Below are 27,513 nucleotides of genomic sequence, written 5' to 3' on the forward strand. Positions count from 1 at the left end.
ACTGGGATGTCCTTGAGAACCGAGCAGAGACGAGCCATTTCAAGCTTTCATTTTCCTGCTGCTTCACGAGATGGATTTTAATAATCAACCTAAAACCTCAGCGCTTGTTTCATTATCGGATCCTACCTCATAAACAAGCACAAATCCTGGATGCCTGGTGGGACACAAATACAGAATGAAAGCAAAGCAGGACCTCATTCCTGTGACCCTGGAAAAAGTCTGTTTAATAAGCAGGCAATGCGATCGGGTAAGATGAGGGATATTTTTTACTCATGGGACTCCAGCTTGGCCAAGTTATCCTGTATACATCATTATTGTCCACCTGTGTCCATGTTCATTAAGGTGCAATGTCTGCGTAGCTTTATATAACGTTTCTGTCACCTTTTATAGGGCAACATTAAAGTCGGCGATCAGGAAGTCAATGTAGTCCTTCTCTTTGGTCTTAAAGGCCTCGGCAATGACACGTGCAGCATCCCGATGCTCCATGCCTTTGAGAGACACGCCATTGACCTCCAGGATCACCTGACCTACCCGCAACTGCCCACATAGATGAGCTGAGCCCCCTTTCTGAGAGAGAGAGAGAGAGAGAGAGAGAGATTTTATTATTAGTTTTACCATTTTAAATGTATTTTATTTTAATTGAATATAGTTTGTAAATTGCTCAGTGACTTTACAGTTCATCTAGTCTTATGTTTTACATTTTTTATTTTTTACAAACTTATATATTTACATATGCAGTACAGTGGATGCATTGTTTGAAATGGCAATTAAACATTCTGAATTAATGGAATTCAATTCAAACTGAAATGTACTGAATTTAATCGAACTGGACACTGAAAATAAGATGAGCTACACCAGGCATGAGGTGTTTTTTTTTTTAAAGGACAGAATGGACAATTTTTCAAAACTGTGCAAGAGAGAAGAGAAAAATGTGAGTTCTTTCAGCCTGATGTGGCACTTTGTATCAAGAAGTCATTAGCCAGCCTTGTGTCAAAGTAGACAAACAGCTCCAATATGCTTCAGAGAGACAGAGCCAAGCAGAGAGAGAGAGATGTGAACAGATGGTTGGACACAGGCCAGTCCTGACAGCTCCATGGCTGCACCTCTGTCCTCTCATCAGCACTCATTAGCTGGGCAAAGCTGAGAGGTCTGAGTGGTAGTGAACTCATAGTGCCATCGTTGCAGTCCCATTATGCATCACACATTCCTGCACAGAAACAGGAAGCTAGAACCCCTTCCAATGTTCTACAGAATAAAAAAAAAGGGCTGTCACTTATGTTCAACCTCGAAAATCCATGAATATTTGTGTTTAAAAAGTTAGAGAAGCAGCTTTGGGACCAAAAGGTCACTGGTTTGATTCCCTGGACCAGCAGGAATGGCTGAAGTGCCCTTAAGCAAGGCACCTAACCCCCAACTGCTTCCCAGGCTGCTCTGGGCACGTTGTATGTCGCTCTGGATAAGAGCATCTGCTAAATGTCATGAATGAATGAATGAATGAATGAAATATACATTTGAAGTGACTGAAAACACATTATCAACTAATCAAATGGGGTAGTTGCCTTTGCAAGGGTCTAGTCCAGGGGTGTCAAACCTGATCCATAAAGGGCCGTGTGGCTGCAGGTTTTCATTCCAGCCATGCAGCAGCACCCTGATTTGGCTTATTCAATCAACTGACACACCCACCCTTTAATCAAGGGTGGGTGTGGCTGCAAGTATTTGACTGTGTGAAGACAGTTCAGTTGATTGAATGAGCCAAGTCAGGTGTGCTGCTGCATGGCTGGAATGAAAACCTGCAGCCACACGGCCCTTTATGGATCAGGTTTGACACCCCTGGTCTAGTCCATCTCAGACTGTCCATATATTCCTGGTACCTGACTGGAATTGCACCTGACCTTCACACTTCATCATGCAGGTGATGAGCTCACAAGGGTGGCCCAGTGGCCCGGTCACCAAGCACTCATCTGTGGACACCACTCCAAGGCCTGGCTCCAGGGGTGGGTCCTGGTAACCATAATCTACGCAAGGTATTGCTGGGTTTCATGTGACGTCACATCTGCCTCATTAGTTATTTGAAACTTTAGCTGGTGGTCGACTAAAGCTCAGTTGACAAAGTGTTTGTACGGAGAAGGTGCATTGCTCGCATGAAAAATGCCTTACGCTTGTGTTGTTTAAGGTTGTTTGAATCGATCAAACTGTGAAACTGATAAAAGCTTCTTCAGGGTTCCCCGTGAGCTAATAAAAAAGGGTGAACGGACACAGGATTTCACAAAAAGACGTCGAGAAAGGTGGCTTTTGAACCTCTCACTGAAATTGAAGGGAGCCGAGTCGAAGCATGCTCGAGTTTGCAGTGATCACTTGGTGAAAGGTTTGTATCTCCCTCTCTGCTATGTTCTTAGTGTTTTCCAAGTACTTTTCTTGCTATGTATCGTTATTTTACGGTACTTTTTTTAGTCACAAACTGCTAAAGTCCCTAGCTGTTTCTTTGTTTCCTCCTCACAAAGTCCATATGCATGAAGGTTACGACAAAATTCTTCCCCAGCCATACAGTTACAATGGACCATGATCACTTCTCCGTCTTGTTTAACTAAGGCCTTGTCCACACGGCAATGGATTCAGATGAATCTGATAAAATTGTTTATCGTTTCGGCCTGGCGTCCACATGGCACCGGCGTTTTGGGTGCCCCAAAACGAAATATTTTGAGAACGGGTTCCAGAGTGAAAAAATCTGGCAACGGCACCGTTGCGAAGTCGTCTGGATGAGTAGAACGGATTTGTTTACGATGACGTCACAACCACATGACTGTCAGTGCTTCACGCCGGATAGAAGTGTAACGAACTCGATGCGAGTTGTCAACAAATCCTATAACTTAGTTCATGAAACGCGCTTACAAAATATTTTCACTGTGAATATTTATTGTGTAATGGTGCAAAGTGAGAGAGAGAGAGAGAGAGTGAGAGAATAGCCCTTAGGGCAGAGTCTTTAGTCCAAACACTGCGGAAGCAGTACCAAACCGAGCACCGCCCGTGCGCTTTCCAAAAACAAAAACAATCCCGCCAGCAAACATAGGAAAAAAAAGGAGCAATCTCACCTCTTCAGATGTTGATTTAAGTCCGACAATACATTCCTCAAAAAGGGCGTAGAAGAACAAAGTAATCCATCAACATGTAGCATTCAATTTATTCCGGACCATTAAAGAATTCTGGAGGATATCAGAATGTTGGTGTACCGGCTTCCATCTATCCCCATTCATTCCTCTTTCCGCGTCTTTCATTTTACGCTACTGATTAATAATCAAAACTTTGTGTGGCTGATGCTACAGAAGAAGGGGTTTATGCGCATGCGTCTACTTCTTCTATTGTTCTGGTGTCTCCGATGGGACCGTCTTACAGCGCACGTAGTGGTGTGGCATGTGTATTGCATCGTTTTCAGCAAGCGTTGCGTTGCCATATGGACCTGAAATTTTACTGATACGTTGCCCATGTGGACGCGACATTTAAAAAAAAAAAATCTCGTTGCCGTTGTCGTGTGGATGTAGCCTAAGATTCAGGTCTTTAAAGGGGTTTCTGATGATCTTTGTGAATGATTTACCTGAGAGATAAGAGCCAACACAAGTGAGAATCAAGCGAACTGTTGTTTGTTTACACTTCAACTTGCAGCACTTTGTTGTAAAGATGTGAATGAAAAGCTTAAAAAACATACTTAAACGGGCAAAAACAATACAGGATTCATTCGGCAGCGACTTGATACCGAGGTCCTTTACTCAGCCACATACAAAAAAGTTGTAATCCTCCATACTCTTCCATGCTTTCATTCGTTTTGCGGTGTAGAAGGACATCTGCAACACCAAATAGTTCGAGATGTCGGGGAACTCGACTGAAGGGTAATTTTCGAGATCGTATGACAAATCCTTTTTTCCTAGACTGTAGGGGTCGATTCCATTGCACATAGCAATCTTATGAATATATCTAAAGCGAGCAGTGGCTTCGAGATTATGAGCATACTCTGATAAGTTATCGCTAGTTGTTTGCACTACGGCAGCCGTTTAGACCACCAGCTATTTCACTTCCGGTAAAACCGCTAAGAAAAGTCACATGACTGAAACCAGCAATAGCTTGTCTTTAGGATTGCTCTAGATCTCAAGTCTGTTTACCAAGGGTGGCTCTACCAGGAACATTCAGCTCCCAGATAAATCTCAGTTGAAGTTGATTTAGCAAACAGATTAAGTGAGATAAGGTTGAGTTGTGACCCTTTTCAGCACTGCTGTCATGGTATAATGAATTAGATGTTCATGTTGATGTTTTCACAAACTGCCAAGGTACAAGAAATATTCTTCTGGAAATGTTCAACTACTCATTTTCGAATTGACCTCTTCTGGCAGGCTGTGTCACCTCACCACCATTATGCTTACTCTGACATAAGAAAAGTGCATTGAGCTGAGCTCCAAAGTCTCATCTCATCTCATTATCTCTAGCTGCTTTATCCTGTTCTACAGGGTCGCAGGCAAGCTGGAGCCTATCCCAGCTGACTACGGGCGAAAGGCGGGGTACACTCTGGACAAGTCGCCAGGTCATCACAGGGCTGATACATAGACACAGACAACCATTCACACTCACATTCACACCTATGGTCAATTTAGAGTCACCAGTTAACCTAACCTGCATGTCTTTGGACTGTGGGGGAAACCGGAGCACCCGGAGGAAACCCACGCGGACACGGGGAGAACATGCAAACTCCACACAGAAAGGCCCTCGCCAGCCACGGGGCTCGAACCCGGACCTTCTTGCTGTGAGGAGACAGCGCTAACCACTACAGCTCCAAAGTCAGCCAACATAATGTTCTAACAGAAGGCAGCCTGAAAATACTTTATGAGCAGAACCAGCTGTCACTTGGCTCTTGACCGATGCATTTTGGAATAAACTGTTTTAGATCATTGTGCTGCTAAATTCTCTGATTTCTTTCACTAATTTAATCATAGCCAACTCCCACCCACCAGACAGCTCTCACCCATCACACAAGGGCGGCACGGTGGTATAGTGGTTAGCACTGTTGCCTCACAGCAAGAAGGTTCTGGGTTCAAGCCCAGCGGCCGGCGAGGGCCTTTCTATGTGGAGTTTGCATGTTCTCCCCATGTCTGTGTGGGTTTCCTCCGGGTGCTCCAGTTTCCCCCACAGTCCAAAGACATACGGTTAGGTTAACATGGGGCAGCCATGGCCTGAGGTTGGGCAAGGCACCTAACCCCCAACTGCTCCCTGGGTGCTGCAGCATAGCTACCCATTGCTCTGTGCATGTGTGTGTTCACTGCCCCAGATGGGTTAAATGCAGAGGTTAAATTTCACTGTGTGCTTAAGTCTGTGCTTGAGTGGACGTGTGACAAATAAAGGTTTCTTGGCTTCTTCAACAGCTACGAACATGGACAGCAAACGCCATCACGTGCTTCCTCTGAGGCACATGATCGCCTCATGAGCTCCCAGCCATGGGTGGCTATGGCATCTCTGGGCTTCAAACTTTCCAGATAATAGTGTGAATGCTTTTCAGGAGCTAGAAGGTGTTAATTTATGTTTATATTAATGGCCTAGCTTGAATACGTTATGGTTTCTATAGTAACAGCTTACACAAGGGCGGCACGGTGGTGTAGTGGTTAGCGCTGTCGCCTCACAGCAAGAAGGTCCGGGTTCGAGCCCCATGGCCGACGAGGGCCTTTCTGTGCGGAGTTTGCATGTTCTCTCCATGTCCGCGTGGGTTTCCTCCAGGTGCTCCGGTTTCCCCCACAGTCCAAAGACATGCAGGTTAGGTTAACTGGTGACTCTAAATTGGCCGTAGGTGTGAGTGTGAATGGTTGTCTGTGTCTATGTGTCAGCCCTGTGATGACCTGGCGACTTGTCCAGGGTGTACCCCGCCTTTCGCCCGTAGTCAGCTGGGATAGGCTCCAGCTTGCCTGCGACCCTGTAGAACAGGATAAAGCGGCTACAGATAATGAGATGAGGTGAGACAATTAAAAATGTGTTCTTATTTAACAACGAACAATGTTTAAGCTTTGACATGAGGTTTTCTTTAAGGAGATGTTTAACATTCATGGAAGGAGTCTCCAGTGTTGGTGCTTCATAATGATGTTTTCCTCTCCATGAAAGTCTTTAGGACAGAGGACAGATTGGTGAGATTACCAACTGTTGTAATGTAAGTGATAAAAGGATCAAACTTGTTTTGCAGATGTTCCAGAACATTAAATGTAACTATAAACAGATTCGGGACATGTGTTTTAGTCCTTAAACAAATGATTATGTAGCTTAGTTCAAACTTCTTCTAGCTTGTCCCACTTATGTGTGTGGGGTCACTGCCATATCCTTGACATTGATATTAATTGGAGCATAGTTTTACGCCAGATGCCCTTCCTGTCGCAATCCTCCCATTTCCAGGCTTGGGACCAACCATTCACACACACATTCACACGTATGGGGAGGCGAAGTGGCCAAGTGGTTAGAGCGCTTGACCACTAAGCGAACGGTCCCCAGTTCGAGCCTCGGCTCAACGGGGATCTGGGGCTCGCTCCCTGTCCACCCAGCAGTGAATGGGGACCTGGTGGAAACACTGGGGGAAGTAAGGTGGCGAGGAAAGGAACTGGCCACCCTACCTCACTATGCCGATGGCCCAGGACAAGTGCGCTCTCTAACAGGCACTCCCCCAATGTACGAATCGTATATGGGACCCTCTCTTCTTCTTCACACCTATGGACATGTCAGAGTAGCCAGTTAACCTAACTACATGTCTTTGGACTGTGGGGGAAACTGGAGCACCCGGAGGAAACCCACACAGACATGGGGAGAACATGCAAACTCCATGCAGAAAGGTCCCTGTTGGCCACTGGGCTTGAACCCAGAACCTTGCTGTGAGGTGACAGTGCACCACCATGCCAGTCTACATAACTTAGTTTAAACTAAGAAGTTTTAATTTAAACTCTGCTGTGATAATATTAACAGTCACATTGTCAAACCCACTGAACATCAAATGTACTTTGGAGGTCTCATGAACCATTTGTTTTGACACCAGTGAGGATGCTGATAAAAATCTTCTCACTTGTACAGACAGTACAAGTATCATCATTCTCATCACAAAGGCAAGGACAAACTTTACAGCCTTGTCCTCCACTGCTCATCCGAGTGTGACCTTATCACTGAATTCGGGCAGATATCAACATTTCACAGCTACCGTCCTGAATGACTAATTCATTCATCCAGGGGTACAACAGAGTGAGTGCGTGCTTTGTCTGAAAACATTAGGATTAAAGTTCCAATGGTTCACTTCCAGTTTCCAAGTGATGGGCAACAATCAAAGATGGCGTCCAAGCCAAGTACACATCCGTCATCACCATGAACCTGGGGGCACAATATGGGATAAGAAATATCAACCTGACTTTTTAAGGCCCTGTCCACACGGCAATGGATTCAGGTGACTCCGATACAATTGCTTATCGTTTAGGCCTGGCGTCCACATGACACCGGCGTTTTGGGTGCCCAAAACGCAATCTTTTTGAGAACGGGTTCCAGAGTGGAAAGATCTGGCAACGTTGCCGTTGTGAAGTCGTCTGGATGAGTAGAATGGATTTGTTTATGATGACGTCACAACCACATGACTGAGTGCTTCACGCCGGGTAGAAGTGTAACGAACTCGATGCGAGTTGTCAACAAATCCTATAACTTGGTTCATGAAACGCGCTTACAAAATATTTTCACTGTGAATATTTATTGTGTAATGGTGCAAAGTGAGAGAGAGAGAGAGAGAGAGAGAGAGAGAGAGACTCTGCCCTTAGGGCAGAGTCAATCCCGCCAGCAAAAATAGGGAAAAAAAGGAGCGATCTCACCTCTTCAGATGATGGTTTAAGTCCTACAATACATTCCTCAAAAAGGGCGTAGAAGAGCAAATTAATCCATCAACGTGTAGCATTCAATTTATTCCGGACCATTAAAGATGCCGCCTTCCGCGTAGAATCATACGTCATCCTCGCCGCCATATTGGATAGGTCAAAGCGGAGAATAAAGATTCATGTGCTGCGTTTAACTGTACCAACAGGTTTACCGTCCAAACGAGATCACATGGGATTACCTTTCACAGGTGAGAAACAACAAATTAATTCATCAACGTGTAGCATTCAATTTATTCCAGACCATTAAAGACGCCGCCTTCCGCGTAGAATCATACGTCATCCTCGCCGCCATATTGGATAGGTCAAAGCGGAGAATAAAGATTAGCTGCGTTTAACTGTACCAACAGGTTTGCCGTCCAAACGAGATCACATGGGATTACCTTTCACAGGTGAGACTGGAAAAATACTTTTCATTGTATTTGGTCATTATAATGTAATTTTCCGAACAGATTTTCCTGACTTTGTGGCTAATATGAAGTCTCGCGCATAATAGTTTATGCGCATGCGTCCTTACTTCTTCTATTGTTCTGGTGTCTCCGAAGGGACCGTCTTACAGCGCCCCTAGAGGTGTGGCATGTGTATTGCATCGTTTTCAGCAAGCGTTGCGTTGCCATATGGACCTGATATTTTACTGATCGTTGCCCATCTCATCTCATCTCATTATCTCTAGCCGCTTTATCCTTCTACAGGGTCGCAGGCAAGCTGGAGCCTATCCCAGCTGACTACGGGCGAAAGGCGGGGTACACCCTGGACAAGTCGCCAGGTCATCACAGGGCTGACACATAGACACAGACAACCATTCACACTCACACCTACAGTCAATTTAGAGTCACCAGTTAACCTAACCTGCATGTCTTTGGACTGTGGGGGAAACCGGAGCACCCGGAGGAAACCCACGCGGACACGGGGAGAACATGCAAACTCCACACAGAAAGGCCCTCGCCAGCCCCGGGGCTCGAACCCAGGACCTTCTTGCTGTGAGGCGACAGTGCTAACCACTACACCACCGTGCCGCCCTCGTTGCCCATTTGGACGCGATATATTTTTAAATAACATCTCGTTGCCGTTGTCGTGTGGATGTAGCCTTAGTCATTCATGAGAAAAAAAAAACTTTTCATTATGTCTTTCATCTTCTGGAAGCACTTTATCTTGGTCAGAGTGGTGCTGGATCTGGAGTCTTCACCCCAGATGAGCCACTAATGCTTTGCACCATTGAAACACATTTACATGCTCTGTAATGTACACCATAATGCTAGTGCATATAAAATCAGCATGTAGCTTATTCTGGAGGAAATTCTGTAGCTTTAAGATTTCCTTTCACTGGAACTAATTCTTTGTTTGCAATCACGTGACTTTTTGCTTCCTGGTTCACTTCCGGTTTCCAAGTGATGGGTAACAATCAAAGATGGCGTCCAAGCCAAGTACGCGTCCATCGTCATCTTGTGGAAAACGTTCTTCAGCTGACTTTGTTAATGGACTAGAACCAAAAGCAAAATCAAGATATCAAGAAAAAATATATTTATGTGATGGATTGGACTCTTATAGCTTAAAAAAGATGGATTTTCAAGCGATTTCAACAACTTTCCAAACATACAGTTTCCGGACATTTCCAATGATCCGGTAGCCCAAACATCATTTAACATGAAGAATCAAATGAAAGTTTTCAAAAGTCTTGAAGCCTGTAAGTTTTTCATTTGTCACAGGGTTCATGACGTTGGAATAAGACTTCTAAAGGACAATAATCATCTTATTTTTGTGAGGGTAAGTAATGTACTGTAAGCTGAAGTGTAGTACCCGTACGTGATTCAAGTCGGAGCTGCTGTAGGCATTTTTGCAACAATAACTTACATTTTATTTCATGACATTTCAAACGTAGCTCAGACTTATGAATTGACATACAAATTGCTTGAACAACCTCACAAAATACGTAAACAATCGCGTTTCAGTCGAAGCCGACCTACAAACTAGTTTCATCGTTTCATCAACAGTTTGTTTTACGACATCCAAAATGTAAGAAAACTCATTTAACCTTAGAAGCTTTGACTTTAGATGCATAAAGTTGATGTACTTGCTGTGCCTTTAGCAAAATGATCGCTGCAAACGCAAGCATGTGGACTCTCAATTCCTTTCAAACACATTGAAAGGTTTGAAACATTTTTCACGGTGTCTTTTTTGAGATATTTTTCGTTCCTTCATCCTTGTGCATGACTTCTTTGGGTATCCTATAATACCTTTTGTCTTTTTCTTGATTTGGTCAGTTTGAACATCCAAATACAGAGCAACAATCTGGCATATTTGGAGGCAAAACACAAGAAATTACTGCAAAGCGACTGTAAACAAATATGGTGCCTGCCCGTCAGCTGGAAATCTGATTACATAATGAGGCGGATCACTACTGGAAGTGATGTCTATTGCAAAGAAAAAATAGGCCCAAAACTGTTTCAGCATGATAATGTCCCTGTGCACAAACCAAGTTCCATCTGGTTCCAGTAACATAGTTTGCCAAAGATGGAGAAGAAGAACTCGAGTGGCTTGCACAAAGCCCTGACTTCAACCACAGTGAAGACTATTAGGTTGAATTGGAATGTTGACTACGTGCCAGACCTCCTCGCTCATCATCAGTGCCTGCACTCACTGATGCTCTGAATGAGCAAATCCCCACAGTGACGCTCCAAAATCTAGTGGAAAGCCTTCCCAGAAGAGTGGAAGTTATTATAACAGTAAAGGGGGACTAAATCTAGAACAGCATTTTGAACAAGCACATACAGCTGTGATGGCCAGGTGTCCACACACTTTTGGCCAGTTGGTAGTTGGTGTGTGCCATGTTCAGGCCTTTAAATCTGTGGAGAGTTTTTAGTCCACCTTCCAGCTGTGTTAGAGCACAGTCCTTAACAAGGTGTCATTCATTCAACCAGATTCAAAAGAAATGCTCTATAACATTCCACAACACAGGTGATTAATGACTGCAGGTTTAGTTGCTCCTGTATTGAGAAACAAAATAAGGCAAAATAAAATTTCAGGGGCGGCACGGTGGTGTACTGGTTACCGCTGTCGCCTCACAGCAAGAAGGTCCTGGGTTCGAGCCCCGGGGCCGGCGAGGGCCTTTCTGTGTGGAGTTTGCATGTTCTCCCCGTGTCCGCGTGGGTTTCCTCCGGGTGCTCCGGTTTCCCCCACAGTCCAAAGACATGCAGGTTAGGTTAACTGGTGACTCTAAATTGACCGTAGGTGTGAGTGTGAATGGTTGTCTGTGTCTATGTGTCAGCCCTGTGATGACCTGGCGACTTGTCCAGGGTGTACCCCGCCTTTCGCCCGTAGTCAGCTGGGATAGGCTCCAGCTTGCCTGCGACCCTGTAGAAGGATAAAGCGGCTAGAGATAATGAGATGAGATAAAATTTCAGAGTTTGAATGACTACGAGTTAAGTTTTCTGTTGAAAGATAAAAGAAAAGAAAAATAAATTAAAAACTGTTGAAGTTTGAATGACTGTGGGTTGAGTTGCTTTTGTACTGAAAGACAAAACAAAATTAAAAAGAGTGGAAGTCTGAAGGACTGTGTTAATTTCAGTTATTTTATATTGGGGTAAAAATGACTCTGACTGGTTTCATCATTTAAATACAGCGCAAATAATGTTTGCTTGAAATTACTGAAAACTAAGTGATACCGGGATCAAAGGATGGTAAATAAGCTTTTATGCAGTAATGTGGATTGTAGTTGGGATAAAAGCTGCAAGTTGTCTCATCTCATTATCTCTAGCCGCTTTATCCTGTTCTACAGGGTCGCAGGCAAACTGGAGCCTATCCCAGCTGACTACGGGCGAAAGGCGGGGTACACCCTGGACAAGTCGCCAGGTCATCACAGGGCTGACACATAGACACAGACAACCATTCACACTCACATTCACACCTACGGTCAATTTAGAGTCACCAGTTAACCTAACCTGCATGTCTTTGGACTGTGGGGGAAACCGGAGCACCCGGAGGAAACCCACGCGGACACGGGGAGAACATGCAAACTCCGCACAGAAAGACCCTCGCCGGCCACGGGGCTTGAACCCGGACCTTCTTGCTGTGAGGCGACAGCGCTAACCACTACACCACCGTGCCACCCAGCTGCAAGTGGTATTAAACAAAAGTATAGATTTTTGTTTTACAAAATATGCAAATTAACTGTAACTTTGCTAATAAATAAATAAATAAATAATTTGTTTTAAATTAAAAATAATTTAGGGCGGCATGGTGGTGTAGTGGTTAGCGCTGTCGCCTCACAGCAAGAAGGTCCAGGTTCGAGCCCCGTGGCCGGCGAGGGCCTTTCTGTGCGGAGTTTGCATGTTCTCCCTGTGTCCGCGTGGGTTTCCTCCGGGTGCTCCGGTTTCCCCCACAGTCCAAAGACATGCAGGTTAGGTTAACTGGTGACTCTAAATTGACCGTAGGTGTGAATGTGAGTGTGAATGGTTGTCTGTGTCTATGTGTCAGCCCTGTGATGACCTGGCGACTTGTCCAGGGTGTACCCCGCCTTTCGCCCGTAGTCAGCTGGGATAGGCTCCAGTTTGCCTGCGACCCTGTAGAACAGGATAAAGCGGCTAGAGATAATGAGATGAGATGAGATGAGATTTATATCGCGCCTTTCTCACACCCAAGGTTGCTTTACAATTAAGGAAGAAAAAAAGTCTACCAAAAGAGGGTCAGGATGTAATTCCAATGGCATAGCTACCACAGTCCCACCAAAAGGCACACGCAGTTAAATGCCACATAGCCTGCACAACCGCCACAATGCCGCTAGGCAACATCACTCGGAACACTGCGCCAAGCACAAAAGCACCGCCACACAGAGCGCTGGACAACCCTGATGTTAAAAGAGCAACGAGCTCACTGCAGTCCATAGTGAGGAGCACAGGCATCACCCACGGCGAACCAAGGTCTGGAGGGAACCGACGACCAAAACTGGGTCCGAAGCTATGCCACAACCGGCGGACAAAACACTCAAACAAAAAAAAACAAACATCAAACTACACAAACACAAAAAAGAAAAACAAAAGGGAAAAAAATAAAATAAAAATAAAAAGCGCTGGTGAGAAGCAGCAGCCAGAATGCGCACAGCGTACTCTCAACCGGAAACGGAAAATGAAAAAAAGATTAGTGGTGTGTGTTTCACTCCACTTCACAATAGATGACTAGCAACACTTGCTTTGGTCTCATCCATTCATACACACACACACACACACACACACACACACACACACACACACATTTTGGTCAGAGGTCATGGGCAGGCTGGCTACAATCCTTGGCCTCAGCATCCCTAAAACTCCTACAGCTGAATTATTCGATGATCTCTCTACAACATGAATAACCCCAAAACATAAACCATTTATGTTAACATCCAATACACTAGCAATAGCTAAAATGGTCATTTAACTCAACTGGAAAGACTGCACCAAGCTTTCAGTCATATCCTGCTTTAATAAGATTGCAGGCCACACTTCATTAGAAAAACTCACATCAATCCATAATGGAACACAGAAATCATTTCAAGATGCACAGAACCTCTTCTATAAATATCCAGACAGCTAGCTCTTCTTACTGTTACCTTTAAACTTGTTTTTTTCCCTTATTTGTTTGCTTATTTTACTGGAATCATAGATGAATAATAAATAATAATAATAATAATAGATGAATATAACAGGCATGAGTATAAATATGCTAGTGATTATTGAAAATTGGTCGAGAAATTCGGGCTATTTCTCAATAATCACCTCAAGCGACTCAGCAAAATGGCGGCCAATCGCTTTGCCACCGTAAGTGAGGAAGAATTACAAATTATGAAAGAAAATTCTGTTCCTAAAAGCGGGCGGCACGGTGGTGTAGTGGTTAGCGCTGTCGCCTCACAGCAAGAAGGTCCGGGTTCGAGCCCCGTGGCCGGCGAGGGCCTTTCTGTGCGGAGTTTGCATGTTCTCCCCGTGTCCGCGTGGGTTTCCTCCGGGTGCTCCGGTTTCCCCCACAGTCCAAAGACATGCAGGTTAGGTTAACTGGTGACTCTAAATTGACCGTAGGTGTGAATGTGAGTGTGAATGGTTGTCTGTGTCTATGTGTCAGCCCTGTGATGACCTGGCGACTTGTCCAGGGTGTACCCCGCCTTTCGCCCGTAGTCAGCTGGGATAGGCTTCAGCTTGCCTGCGACCCTGTAGAACAGGATAAAGCGGCTAGAGATAATGAGATGAGATGAGATGAATTCTGTTCCTAAAAGCACTAAAGATGCTATGAAGTTTGGTCTAAAACGATTAAAGGTAAGGTGGGATTGTGATTTATTTTATCCGTTTCAAAACAAAATATTCTATGTGAGTTGGCGTAGATAAGTGACAAGTCTTTGTGCACCGTCATTACATTTGCATGCCGCTTTTGAAGTTTGGAATAAATGATTTTTTAATATCTTCTTCTTCTTTTGGCTGCTCCTGATTAGGGGTCGCCACAGCAGATCTTTCGTCTCCATTGCTCCCTGTCTTCAGCATCCTTCTCTACCACACCTGCCACTTTCATGCCCTCTCTCACCACATCCATGTATCGCCTCTTTGGCCTTCCTTGTTTTCGTTTGCCTGGCAGCTCCATCCTCAACATTCTCCTTCCAACATGCTCTGCATCTCTTCTCAGGATGTGCCCATACCATCTCAGTCTCATCTCTCTTAGGTTCATTCCCAAGCTCTCCACATGTGCGGCCCCTCTGATGTGCTCATTCCTTATCCTGTCCAACCTTGTCACTCCCATCACAAACCTTAACATCCTCAACTCTGCCACCTCCAACTTTGCCTCCTGTCTCTTCGTTAAGGCTACGGTCTCCAATCCATACATCACAGCTGGTCTCATTACTGTCTTATACATCTTACCTTTCACTTTTGCTGGGACTTTCCTATCACAAATGACTCCCAAAATCCTTCTCCAACTGCTCCACCCTGCCTGCACTCTCTTTCTCACCTCACTATCGCAGCCCCCATTTTCTTGCACAGTTGACCCCAGGTACTTGAATTCACCAACTTTCTTTACATCTACTCCTTGCATCAAAACTGTGGAGATGACAGTGGACTTTAGGAGGAGCCCCCCCCACCCCCACCCCCCGCTGCCCATCACCATCAACAACAACACTGTGACTGCCGTTGAGAGCTTCAGGTTTCTGGGTTCCACAATCTCTCAGGACTTGAAGTGGGAGACAAACACAGTCACTATCATTAAAAAGGCCCAGCAGAGGTTGTACTTTCTGCGCCAGCTCAGGAAGCTCAACCTGCCTAAGGAGCTGCTGACACAATTCTACTCTGCCATCGTTCAGTCTGTTCTCTGCTCTTCCATCACTGTTTGGTTTGGATCGGTCACCAAACAGGAGAAGAACAGACTGCAACGGACAATAAAGTCTGCAGAGAAAATTATTGGTGTCAACCTGCCCTCCATTCAAGACTTATACTTGTCCAGAGTCAGGAAACGGGCAGGTAACATCTCTGTGGACACATCACACCCTGGTCACAATCTGTTTAATCTTCTCCCCTCAGGGAGGCGATATAGATCTCTGTATGCAAAAACAACCAGACACAAGAACAGTTTCTTCCCTCAGGCTGTCTCTGTGATGAACAGCTAAAATACAGATTCATATATCAGTAATATCACTTGCAAAATATCTGCACACTCATACTGTCATTCTGTGCTCACTGTTACTTATATTATATTTATACTTATTTAAATTTACTATTCATTTTGCACTATGCACCATATTGCACCAAAAGGGAAATCCTTTCTGTGATGAACAGCTAAAATCCAGATTCATATATCAGTAATATCACTTGTAAAATATCTGAACACTTATACCGTCATTCTGTGCACACTGTATACTTTATATTTATTTAACTATTCCATACTTGACTTACCTGGATTACTTTGCACTATGCACCTATTTTTGTTGTTGTTGTTGTTTGCTTGTTTGTTTGATTTTGTGTATACGCTTTTTTATCTGTTTTGTACTATGAGAGCTAAGTGAACCGGAGTCAAATTCCTTGTGTGTGTCCACATACCTGGCAATTAAAGTGTTTCTGATTTCTGATCTTCACAACACTCTCATCCCCATTCTCATTGATGCACATGTATTCTGTTTTGCTACTGCTCATCTTCATTCCTCTTCGTTCCAATGCATACCTCCATCTCTCCAAACCCAACTCAACCTCCTTTTTACTTTCACCACATATCACAATATCATCCGCAAACATCATGTTCCATGGTGACTCTTGCCTCACTTCGTTCATCAAGCTATCCATCACTATGGCAAACAAAAAAGGACTCAAAGCAGATCCTTGATGGAGTCCCACCTTCACCTTGAACCATTCAGTCGTTCCAACTGCACACCTCACTGCTGTTTCACTGTTCTCATACATGTCTTGCACCACTCTAATATACTTCTCATTCACTCCACACTTTCTCATACAATACCATAACTCATCTCTCGGCACGCTATCGTATGCCTTCTCCAGGTCTACAAACACACAATATACGTAGCTTTCTCTGGCCTTCTCTGTACTTCTCCATTAACATTCTTGGCCCTGGTGAAAGCAACTTCCTGTGTGCCCATTATTCCTGGCGGATGTCAAAATGGGCCATTTGGATTTCAGGATCTTCCATGAGTTGGTGGTTAACCGCTGCTTTCAGCCATTCGTCTCTCATCTATTGTCCTGTCAGGTGAAATGTGTCAATTACTCACAAGTGGTAATGGGATGTGAGTCCCTGTTGTCTATCTCATTGTGTACTGGCCAGTTTTCATGCTGATTTATCTTTTCTAAGAGCCATCTTATACCCCTTTTCCACCAAATCAGTTCCAGGGCTGGTTCAGGGCCAGTACTGGTGCTGGTTCACAACTCGTTCAACTTGCGAGCCAGCTGAGAACCAGTTGGCTTTTCCATAGCTCGCGGTGCTAAGGTAAGACACATCATTATATCGCTGTATACGTCAGTTACGTCGTTGTATACGTCATTACGTCGCTGTATACGTCAGTTAGGTCACTACCTTTGCATAAACCTTGGCGCGAATATCGAAGCAAAAACAACACGGAAGAAGCAGCAGCAGCAGCAGCAACAACAACAATAATAATTATGGATGAGTTAGCGTTTGTACAGCTGCTGCTTCTCGTCGCTTAAAAATGGCGATCTTTCACGGTCTTGTTATTGGTCTTAACAACTCCGCCCCCCCGCTGACGTAAGCGGTTCTTTCCTCTGGCCCAGCAGAGAGTTGGTGCTAGCCTGGAACCGGTTTTTCTGGCCCCAGAGCCAGTTCTTTGTCAGTGGAAACAGAAAACCCGGTTCGAAACTAAGCACTGGCCCCGAACCAGCCCTGGAACTGCTTTGGTGGAAAAGGGGCATTGGATGACTTTGCATTTGTACAGCTGCTGCTTCTCGTCACTTAAAAATGGCGACCTTTCGCGGTCTTGCGATTGTTGTTGGTCTTAACAACTCTCCCCCCCCCCGGCTGACGTAAGCGGTTCTTTCCTCTGGCCCAGCAGAGAGTTGGTGCTAGCCTGGAACCGGTTTTTCTGGCCCCAGAGCCAGTTCTTTGTCAGTGGAAACAGAAAACCCAGTTCCAAACTAAGCACTGGCCCCGAACCAGCCCTGGAACTGCTTTGGTGGAAAAGGGGCATTAGTGAGGTTAGAGGAATATTTGCACATCTAAGCGACCACTTGAATTGTGTACGTCAGCGCACATCTGATATTAGGCCACATTGTGTTGTGCAGCTGGATTACGACTTTGTGTGATCAGATCTGATCTACACTGGAAAGCAGTGTTCCAGATTGAAGTGGCTGCACCTCATGTGGTCGAACCCAAGCTCATGATCAAACCACGGACCCTGGAGCTGTGAGGCAGCAACGCTATCTACAGCTAATTTCTGTAATTAATAAGTGAATTCATTAATTACATCACCACTGATAGCAAGACTTTCACCATTATCACAGCTCCACCAAAGCTTTTCAAAACTCCTGAAGTATGAAATGAATTGAAACTTTGACCTCATGGCCCAGAAGTTCTGCATATGTTCGAGACAAATTTTCCACAATGTCGTCATGGTCAATTTTGACATCCAACACATAAGTGGATGAATAAGAGTCTCTAACAAGCAGCACTACAGATCTGCACTGTGCTGTAATCAGGAAAATGGCATCCCGAGAGCTTGTCGCTTGGGTTCGGCACTCCACTCAGCACTGATGAAACTCACAGCAATCAAAGAGCACATTAATTGCAATGGCAGTCCTTTATATATATATATATATATATATATATATATATATATATATATATATATATATATATATATATATATAAAACAATTATTCCACGAAATCAAGTTGTACATGAGCTGATAGTATATAAGCCATGTATGATGAGATTGAGTGGAATAACTATTATTCTATCCACATTCACTGGATTTTGAGAAACAGAGCATTTTTAATTTCCATTTTTTGCAAATTTGATAAATAAAAACTTTATACAAACAAATTAACTTTAGTATTGATTTTTGTAGAAAGTGCCGAGGTACAGAATACCTTTAGACATTTATTTAATTCCTCCTTGGATATTTCAATTCTGTAATTTTCAAACTTCTTTGGGCTTTTGAACCAGCCTAAAAAAACAAAACAACAGATTTTAATGCTTAAAGATGAAGAATGTAAACAAACCAGCAAAATGACAGTAGCAATTTGTGAAAAATGTCATAATAATACTTCTTGAAAAATAAAAAAGATGGGTTCTTACCATCAGATATTCTCAGTTCATATTTTGTTGCTTTTTTTTGTATTTTTCTGGGGTTTTGTTTTCGAGTAGAATTATTATTTTGTCCTCGGTTGATTTAGCAACACGCTCCACCATTTTGTTTTTCTCTACTCACAGTATATGACCTGATAGCCTAGTAGTAGAGTAGCCAATCAGAGCGCACAATTGCTCATATCCAGTGAATGTAGATATAATTATAAGAGATGTAGCACTTTTCATTTGGAGTCCAAAAATTTCAGAGTGGTTTCAATAAAAACTATTACATTAAATATTTGGGCGGCACGGTGGTGTAGTGGTTAGCGCTGTCGCCTCACAGCAAGAAGGTCCGGGTTTGAGCCCTGTGGCCGGCGAGGGCCTTTCTGTGCGGAGTTTGCATGTTCTCCCCGTGTCCACGTGGGTTTCCTCCGGGTGCTCTGGTTTCCCCCACAGTCCAAAGACATGCAGGTTAGGTTAACTGGTGACTCTAAATTGACCGTAGGTGTGAATGTGAGTGTGAATGGTTGTCTGTGTCTGTGTCAGCCCTGTGATGACCTGGCGACTTGTCCAGGGTGTACCCCGCCTTTCGCCCGTAGTCAGCTGGGATAGGCTCCAGCTTGCCTGCGACCCTGTAGAAGGATAAAGCGGCTAGAGATAATGAGATGAGATGAGATAACACCCACATATAATAACCCTCTGTATTCTTGTCTAATTGGGGGGGACTTGCGAATAAAGATGTGAACTACTTTGGGGTTCCTGTCTTTCTTCCGCGACTCACCCCCCCAGACGTCTGGGTGACACGAGGGGGGGGACTGATCTCGAGATGGTGAGGGCCCGAGAGGTAAAAGAAAAAAATCTTACACGTGTTATTCAATTACATTTTCAGTTTTAGTAACCTTATATCGTGACTCGCATTGGCAACTAATTGCAATTAAATATTATACTTATCGGCCTATTCGGTTTTTAGCCATGTTGAATTTAGTTCGTTTGGTCCACGGCAGGCGTCGCTTATCCACGTGATCTTCACAAGACTTGTGCGAGACTTCGAAACATCAAGTGTCAGCCAGGTGTCAGTGCCGCCATTTTGAAAACTGTACGAAACATTGCACAAAAACGAGTTTAAATGACGATTACTGCCTACTTTTTTCAAACTTTCCTGATTGCTATCAAAACAAACAAAACTTCCGGCTTGATTCCATCAGCATTCGAAAGAGGGCGCGCGCGTCTTTTGCCAACGTTGGCAGATGTCGGTCACTTTGATTCCCGCTGTACGTTTTACTTCCGTCCTACGATGTCTCGCACAGGTCTCAACGAATCTCATTTACGGCCATTGCTTTGACATACAGTATGGACTGATATATTACATAGTGTATTTCAAACACTCATAACTTGCTATAGCAGCGACAAAATAGCGATCAAAAATGCATTCTATTTAATAAAATGAGATAAATATAATTGTGATCATAAAACATTTGCCTTCAGTTCCCCTTTAAACATTTGCAGCTAACAGCCTGCCTGTTTTGAAGTGCTTGTGGAATAGTTTGCGCCACGCCATTCTTATAATGCCGTCAGTGATCTCTAATGATACAATGCATTGTTCAGGCCTGATAGTTTCTTCTCGAGCTATTGACAGATTTTCGATTTTAGCCTCCCATCAAATATCACAACCATCTAATACAAAATGAAGTGCGTCCTCCTCCTCTTCATCATCATCGTATCTCCAAAAGGGGAAAAAACGAACACTGAAAAAAAAAATCTTCGAGAGACAGCCAAAAGTGTCATACTGCAGGGAGAAGACTATTACATTCAGAGGTCAAAGAGGTAAAGTTAATACTAAAGCAGTTAAAAGCCCATAGCACAAATGATCTGTAGGCTATTAATCGCATGACTAATTGGCTAACAGGCAGTTATACGAGCAGTGCTGATCCACTGACCGGCAGCTTAAGTGTCCCCCAGCAAATTGCTTTTTAAGAAGACCTTAATGTCACATAGCACCGTTCCGGCTGAGCTTCAGCATCTGATGGTTGGTTAAACAGATGCTTTCATCTCATTATTGCTGTCTTCAAGTTTAGAAGTTAAAACTGTCCAAGCTTTCATTTATATTGATCTTACAGAAATGTCTTCCTCATGGGGCTGAAAATTAAGATTTAAAAAAACCTCTAAAATATGTCAAACTGAGATCCATCCATCCATCCATCCATTATCCATAACCGCTTATCCTGTACAGGGTCACAGGCAAGCTGGAGCCTATCCCAGCTGACTATGGGCGAGAGGCAGGGTACACCCTGGGCAAGTCACCAGGTCATCATAGGGCTGACACATGTACCCCTTTTCCACCAAATCAGTTCCAGGGCTGGTTCGGGGCCGGTGCTGGTTCACAACTCGTTCAACTTGCGAGCCAGCTGAGAACCAGCTTGCTTTTCCATAGCTCGCGGTGCTAAGGGAAGACACGTCATTACGTCGCTGTATACGTCAGTTACGTCGCTACGTTTGCATAAACCTTGGCGCGAATATCGAAGCAAAAACAACGCGGAAGAAGCAGCAACAACAACAACAATAATAATAATAATGGATGACTTCGCGTTTGTACCCCCCCCCAGGTTCTTTCCTCTGGCCCAGCAGAGAGTTGGTGCTAGCCGTTTTTTCTGGCCCCAGAGCCAGTTCTTTGTCAGTGGAAACAGAAAACCCGGTTCCAAACTAAGCACTGGCCCCGAACCAGCCCTGGAACCGCTTTGGTGGAAAAGGGGCAATAGAGACAAACAACCACTCACATTCACACCTACGGTCAATTTAGAGCCACCAATTAGCCTAACCTGCATGTCTTTGGACTGTGGAGGAAACTGGAGCACCCGGAGGAAACCCATGCAGACACGAGGAGAACCTGCAAACTCCACACAAAAAGGTCCCTGTTGGCCACTGGGCTCGAACCCAGAACCTTCTTGCTTTGAGGTGACAGTGCTAACAAACAACCATTCACACTCACATTCACACCTACGGTCAATTTAGAGCCACCAATCAGCCTAACCTGCATGTCTTTGGACTGTTGGGGAAACCGGAGCACCCGGAGGAAACCCACACGGACATGGGGAGAATCTGCAAACTCCACACAGAAAGGTCCCTGTCGGCCAGTGGCTCGAACCCAGAACTTTCTTACTGTGATGTGACAGTGCTAACCACTACGCCACCGTGCCGCCCCCAAACTGAAATTCCATTATTTTTCCATGGAGGTTCACCATGTCAGTGTCAGTCGTGCTGCTGATACACACCTGTATAGTTGCAATACGTGGAAGAGGCTGTCTAGTGTTGGCGCCACCTTCCACAGCGATGCCCAGGGTATTAGCACTCTTGGATACACGTATCAATGTAGGCCCAGATTGCCCCGACTATAACACACAGACAGGAAGAGACAGGCAAAAAGACATAAATAGAGAATAGAACAGATAATGAAAGTTTAAAATCCCTAAAAGCACCCATGATCTACCTACTCCAACTTTGATCATCAGTGTGTCCTCAAGAGCCTTGGCAGTTCCCTGCTTGATAGAGCTATTACACTGGATTTCTTTTAATTTTTTTTTTTTTAAATTAGGAGCAGACTGATGGTGTTAAACTCAGAAGAAACCTGCTCTCTTCTGACTCTTAACTCTTGTGTGGTGTTCATATTTTTGTTACTCAGTGTTCATGGGTCTGGTGGACCCGCTGCATTTTGGTGTGTTAAATTCAACACAATCAAACGATTTTACATTAAATACTTAACAGATGAGTCTGAATAAATAATTAACCGCATCATTGTTCCTTTGAAAAAAAATATGAAAACGGGTCCCACAGACCCAAACACCATACAAAAAAACCTTTTTTTTCTCCACTGGAATAATTGCTCGGACTTTTGACACTTGAAATGTCTCCAACTTTTTCAGTTGATAAGCCCTGGAATACCAGTTCCAGATATGTTTTTTTTTTGGAAAGGAGTCCTTGCTGAATGGTTCTGAGTAAAGTACATAATATTGTGACACTCACTGAAATGAAGATAATATTCTGAAGATAATTATGTTCATATCTATTGTTGTAAAGTTGTTGCAGAAGAATATGCAAGTAAGAATTTTTAAATAGAAGAAGGAGTGGTGAAGAAGGAGCTGAGCCAAAAGGCGAAGCTCTCAATTTACCGGTCGATCTACGTTCTGACTCTCACCTATGGTCATGAGCTTTGGGTAATGACAGAAAGAACAAGATCGCGGATACAAGCGGCTGAAATGAGTTTCCTTCGCAGGGTGGCTGGGCGCTCCCTTAGAGATAGGGTGAGAAGCACAGTCACTCGGGAGGAGCTCGGAGTAGAGCCGCTGCTCCTCCACATCGAGAGGAACCAGCTGAGGTGGCTCGGACATCTTTTTCGGATGCCTCCTGGACGCCTCCCTGGGGAGGTGTTCCAGGCATGTCCCCCCGGGAGGAGGCCCCGGGGAAGACCCAGGACACGCTGGAGGGACTATGTCTCTCGGCTGGCCTGGGAACGCCTCGGTGTTCTTCCCGAGGAGCTGGCCGAGGTGTCTGGGGAAAGGGAAGTTTGGGCTTCCATGCTTAGACTGCTGCCTCCGCGACCCGGTCCTGGATAAGCGGAAGAAGACGAGACGAGACGAGACGAATTTTTAAATAACATTGGCTGGCGTTGAGTGGTATACCAGCGGACTAAGGCCCTGTCCACACGGCAACGGATTCAGGTGAATCTGATAAAATTGTTTATCGTTTCGGCCTGGCGTCCACACGGCACCGGCGTTTTGGGTGCCCCAAAACGAAATCTTTTGAGAACGGGTTCCAGAGTGAAAAAATCTGGCAACGGCGCCGTTGCGAAGTCGTCTGGATGAGTAGAACGGATTTGTTTACGATGACGTCACAACCACATGACTGTCAGTGCTTCACGCCGGGTAGAAGTGTAACGAACTCGATGCGAGTTGTCAACAAATCCTATAACTTGGTTCATGAAACGCGCTTACAAAATATTTTCACTGTGAATATTTATTGTGTAATGGTGCAAAGTGAGAGAGAGAGAGAGAGAGAGAGAGAGAGAGAGAGTGAAAGAGAGTGAGAGAATAGCCCTTAGGGCAGAGTCTTTAGTCCAAACACTGCGGAAGCAGTACCAAACCGCGCACCGCCCGTGCGCTTTCCAAAAACAAAAACAATCCCGCCAGCAAACATAGGAAAAAAAAAAGGAGTGATCTCACCTCTTCAGATGTTGGTTTAAGTCCGACAATACATTCCTCAAAAAGGGCGTAGAAGAACAAAGTAATCCATCAACGTGTAGCATTCAATTTATTCCGGACCATTAAAGAATTCTGGAGGATATCAGAATGTTGGCGTACCGGCTTCCATCTACCCCCATTCATTCCTCTTTCCGCGTCTTTCGTTTTACGCTACTGATTAATAATCAAAACTTTATGTGGCTGATGCTACAGAAGAAGGGGTTTATGCGCATGCGTCTACTTCTTCTATTGTTCTGGTGTCTCCGATGGGACCGTCTTACAGCGCACGTAGAGGTGTGGCATGTGTATTGCATCGTTTTCAGCAAGCATTGCGTTGCCATATGAACCTGAAATTTTACTGATCCGTTGCCCATGTGGACGCGATATTTAAAAAAAAATCTCGTTGCCGTTGTCGTGTGGATGTAGCCTAAGATAATACAGTGTCTTGCAAAAGTATTCATCCTCCTTGGTGTTTGTCCTGTTTTGTCACATTACAAGCTGGAATTAAAATGGATTTTTGGCGGCCTAGCACCATTTGATTTATACAACATGCCTAAGGGGAAAATTGTTGTTTTATTGTGCCACAAACAATAACCAAGATGAAAAAACTTTGGTGTCTTGAGTCGATATTAATTTGACAACAGAACATCCTAATTTTTCCCCAGAAGCTTTTCTCATTTTTTCCAGGTCTGGAATGCATTGAAAGTACGTTATTGAAAGAAATTCATTTGGAGAAACCCTGCTAGATAACTATATGCCTGATCAGACAAAGTAATTAAAAGTTATTCCACGAAATCAAATCGTACATGAGCTGATAATCAATGAGGCGCGTAACACCGAGTTGGCTCTAAGCCATGTACGACGAGATTGAGTGGAATGTTTTATTCTATCCACATTCACTGGATTTTGAGAAAAAGAGCATTTTTAGTTTTATTTTTTGCAAATTCAATAAATAAAAACTTGATACAAAATGTCCAACAAAATCATTTCCGCTTAGAATGTAAACAAACCGGCGAAATGACAGGAGCAATTTGTGAAAAATGCAATAATAATAATTCTTGAAAAATAAAAAAAGACACGTTCTTAAACCATCAAATACTTTCATTACATATTTTGTTGCTTTTTGGGGGGTTTTGTTTTCGAGTAGAGTTTTTATTTCATCCTCGGTTGGTTCAGTAACATGCTCCACCATTTTCATCTTTTTCTTTAGGGTTTTTTTGGCAGTTGACAAACCAACTTAAAGGTGCATTAGCGCCACCGACTGGGCTGGAGTGTGGAACAGGAGATTTTTTTTGGGGGGGGGGCATATTCTTTCAGGGCGGCACGGTGGTGTAGTGGTTAGCGCTGTCACCTCACAGCAAGAAGGTCCTGGGTTCGAGCCCCGTGGCCGGCGAGGGCCTTTCTGTGTGGAGTTTGCATGTTCTCCCCGTGTCCGCGTGGGTTTCCTCCAGGTGCTCCGGTTTCCCCCACAGTCCAAAGACATGCAGGTTAGGTTAACTGGTGACTCTAAATTGACCGTAGGTGTGAATGTGAGTGTGAATGGTTGTCTGTGTCTATGTGTCAGCCCTGTGATGACCTGGCGACTTGTCCAGGGTGTACCCCGCCTTTCGCCCGTAGTCAGCTGGGATAGGCTCCAGCTTGCCCGCGACCCTGTAGAACAGGATAAAGCGGCTAGAGATAATGAGATGAGATATTCTTTCAGCTATTTCTGTTTCTTTTAAATACTTGATAAAGTGACATGATCTGACTTGATGCGCTCCACCATTTTGTTTTTCTCTACTCATGGTATATGAGCTGATATCCTAGTTGTAGAGTAGCCAATCAGAGTGCACGACTGCTCATATCCAGTGAATGTGGATAGAATAACAATGTTTATTCTGCACACTTCTTTCATTCAATTTTATTTGTATTGGGGTTTTAACAATAGATGCTGTCCCCAAGTAGCAAGGACAAACTTTGAGACAACATGAGGATGAAATAGGAACCAAACTCAAGGAAATCTATTCTCTTCTGGATGACACCAGATAATGAGATTATAGATCATTACTCTTCTACAGCTGTACTGTATAATGGTAAACAGTACTAAGTATGGTGAAAGGACATTTAATATGAGTATATAGTGAATAAGAGTCCTGGGATGAACCCAGGACAGTCTTTATGATTCCAGCAGCAGTTCTTAGGTACACATGTCCAGTATCGAGGTGAGATTATCCACTGAAGCAATGGTGAGGCTTGGAAATGACCCGTTTTGTTAAACTATGGAATTATTATGCATCACAGTAATGTCAAAGTCCTTCCCGCACCATTCATGGCGCGTTTGGCAGCGCCGATCTCCATTTCGTAGCCCTCGGCCTCTCGCCTATATTACATAGGGTTACAGTGGGGGGCTAGTCTTCTGGTAACCGCGAGAGTTTGACTCCCCACTCGCATCTGTATTGCAGCATGCCTTGCCAAATGACAGTAGGCACCATTTTTATGATGGTCTTTGGTATGACCCGACCATGAGTAGAACTCGCGATCTCCAAATCGAGAGGCGGACACGTTAACGATTAGGCCACTTGCCGGTATCATAGTAATGAGGCAGATGTTTTTACAGTCATCACCATCACTGCTCTATTATCTCCCCAGCTCCTGGAAGCTAAAAAAAAAGTTCTTCTTTTGACCAGTTTCTGTTTATAAATGCATCGTGAAAGACATCAACATCCATCAAACAACACTGATTTGATCTGTATCACTCTCCCATGTTGAGCGCTCTAGTCCTCACCTGGTGATTGGGAACCTGTGCTGCTCTCTCTGCCCCCCGCGCCTCTCCTGAGGCATTCTGGGATATGGCTTTACCAGGCCGAGGACTGCTGTCCTTACACATTCCTCCTGCCTCTGCGATGTCCACGCCACTGTCCTCACTCAGGGTCTGTCCACTGTCTGAGAGCTGGGATAAAGTAGCACCTGACAAAACACACACGCATACACATTAGCGCAATATATAGCACAATAGCTGTACCTGCAACGAAAGCTTACAAAACAGTTTGAAACACCTACGGATTCAGAGAAGGCACACGTTACACACCCACACGTCAATGAATACAGACACAAATCCATAAACACGCAAGCATCAATGCACAAATGTAATCACACACATTTTATAAAGTAAATGTACCATTTATTCTCACATTTTGACTCCAAAGGGCAAAATAATTCTTTTTAACCCCTATGTTGTGTTGCACTACGAAGCAATGAAGCTCCTTATTCAATCAGGCCATCTCTTTAGGATGGGAGGAATACAATTGTAAAATATTACCGTATTTTTTGGACTACAAGTCGCACTTTTTTTCATGGTTCGGCTGGCCATGCGACTTATACTCCAGTGCGACGTATATATGTTTTTTTTTTTTCACCGCGGAATAACTGGAGCTGATGCCGAGTCTGACAACAGCCACGCAGAAGAGGAAACGGCGCTTCGTCTGCCGCTGGAGTTGGCAGAGTTGTTCAGAAGCGACACCGAGGATGAGGAATTCAATGGATTTGCTGATTTGGAGTGAAATCGTCAGCTTGATAAACTTGATTGACCTGTGTTTTATTATTAATGATAGGCCTATAGTTATTTAAAT

General features: G+C 44.2%; 1 protein-coding gene across 1 annotated transcript in view; it reads right to left on the reverse strand.

Annotated features, from left to right (window-relative positions):
- Positions 1 to 384: 384 nt before the first annotated feature.
- Positions 385 to 27,513, reverse strand: part of whrnb (whirlin b) — a 191,102-nt gene continuing 163,973 nt past the window's right edge. The window contains exons 10-12 of the mRNA XM_060907385.1: positions 26,670 to 26,851; positions 21,944 to 22,060; positions 385 to 567 (exon numbers count right to left, since the gene is read on the reverse strand). Of these exons, the coding sequence (XP_060763368.1) occupies positions 385 to 567; positions 21,944 to 22,060; positions 26,670 to 26,851 (482 nt within the window). The remainder of the gene's footprint in view (positions 568 to 21,943; positions 22,061 to 26,669; positions 26,852 to 27,513) is intronic.

Source organism: Neoarius graeffei, chromosome 24, assembly GCF_027579695.1.
Source record: "Neoarius graeffei isolate fNeoGra1 chromosome 24, fNeoGra1.pri, whole genome shotgun sequence".
Classification (NCBI taxonomy): Eukaryota; Metazoa; Chordata; class Actinopteri; order Siluriformes; family Ariidae; genus Neoarius; species Neoarius graeffei.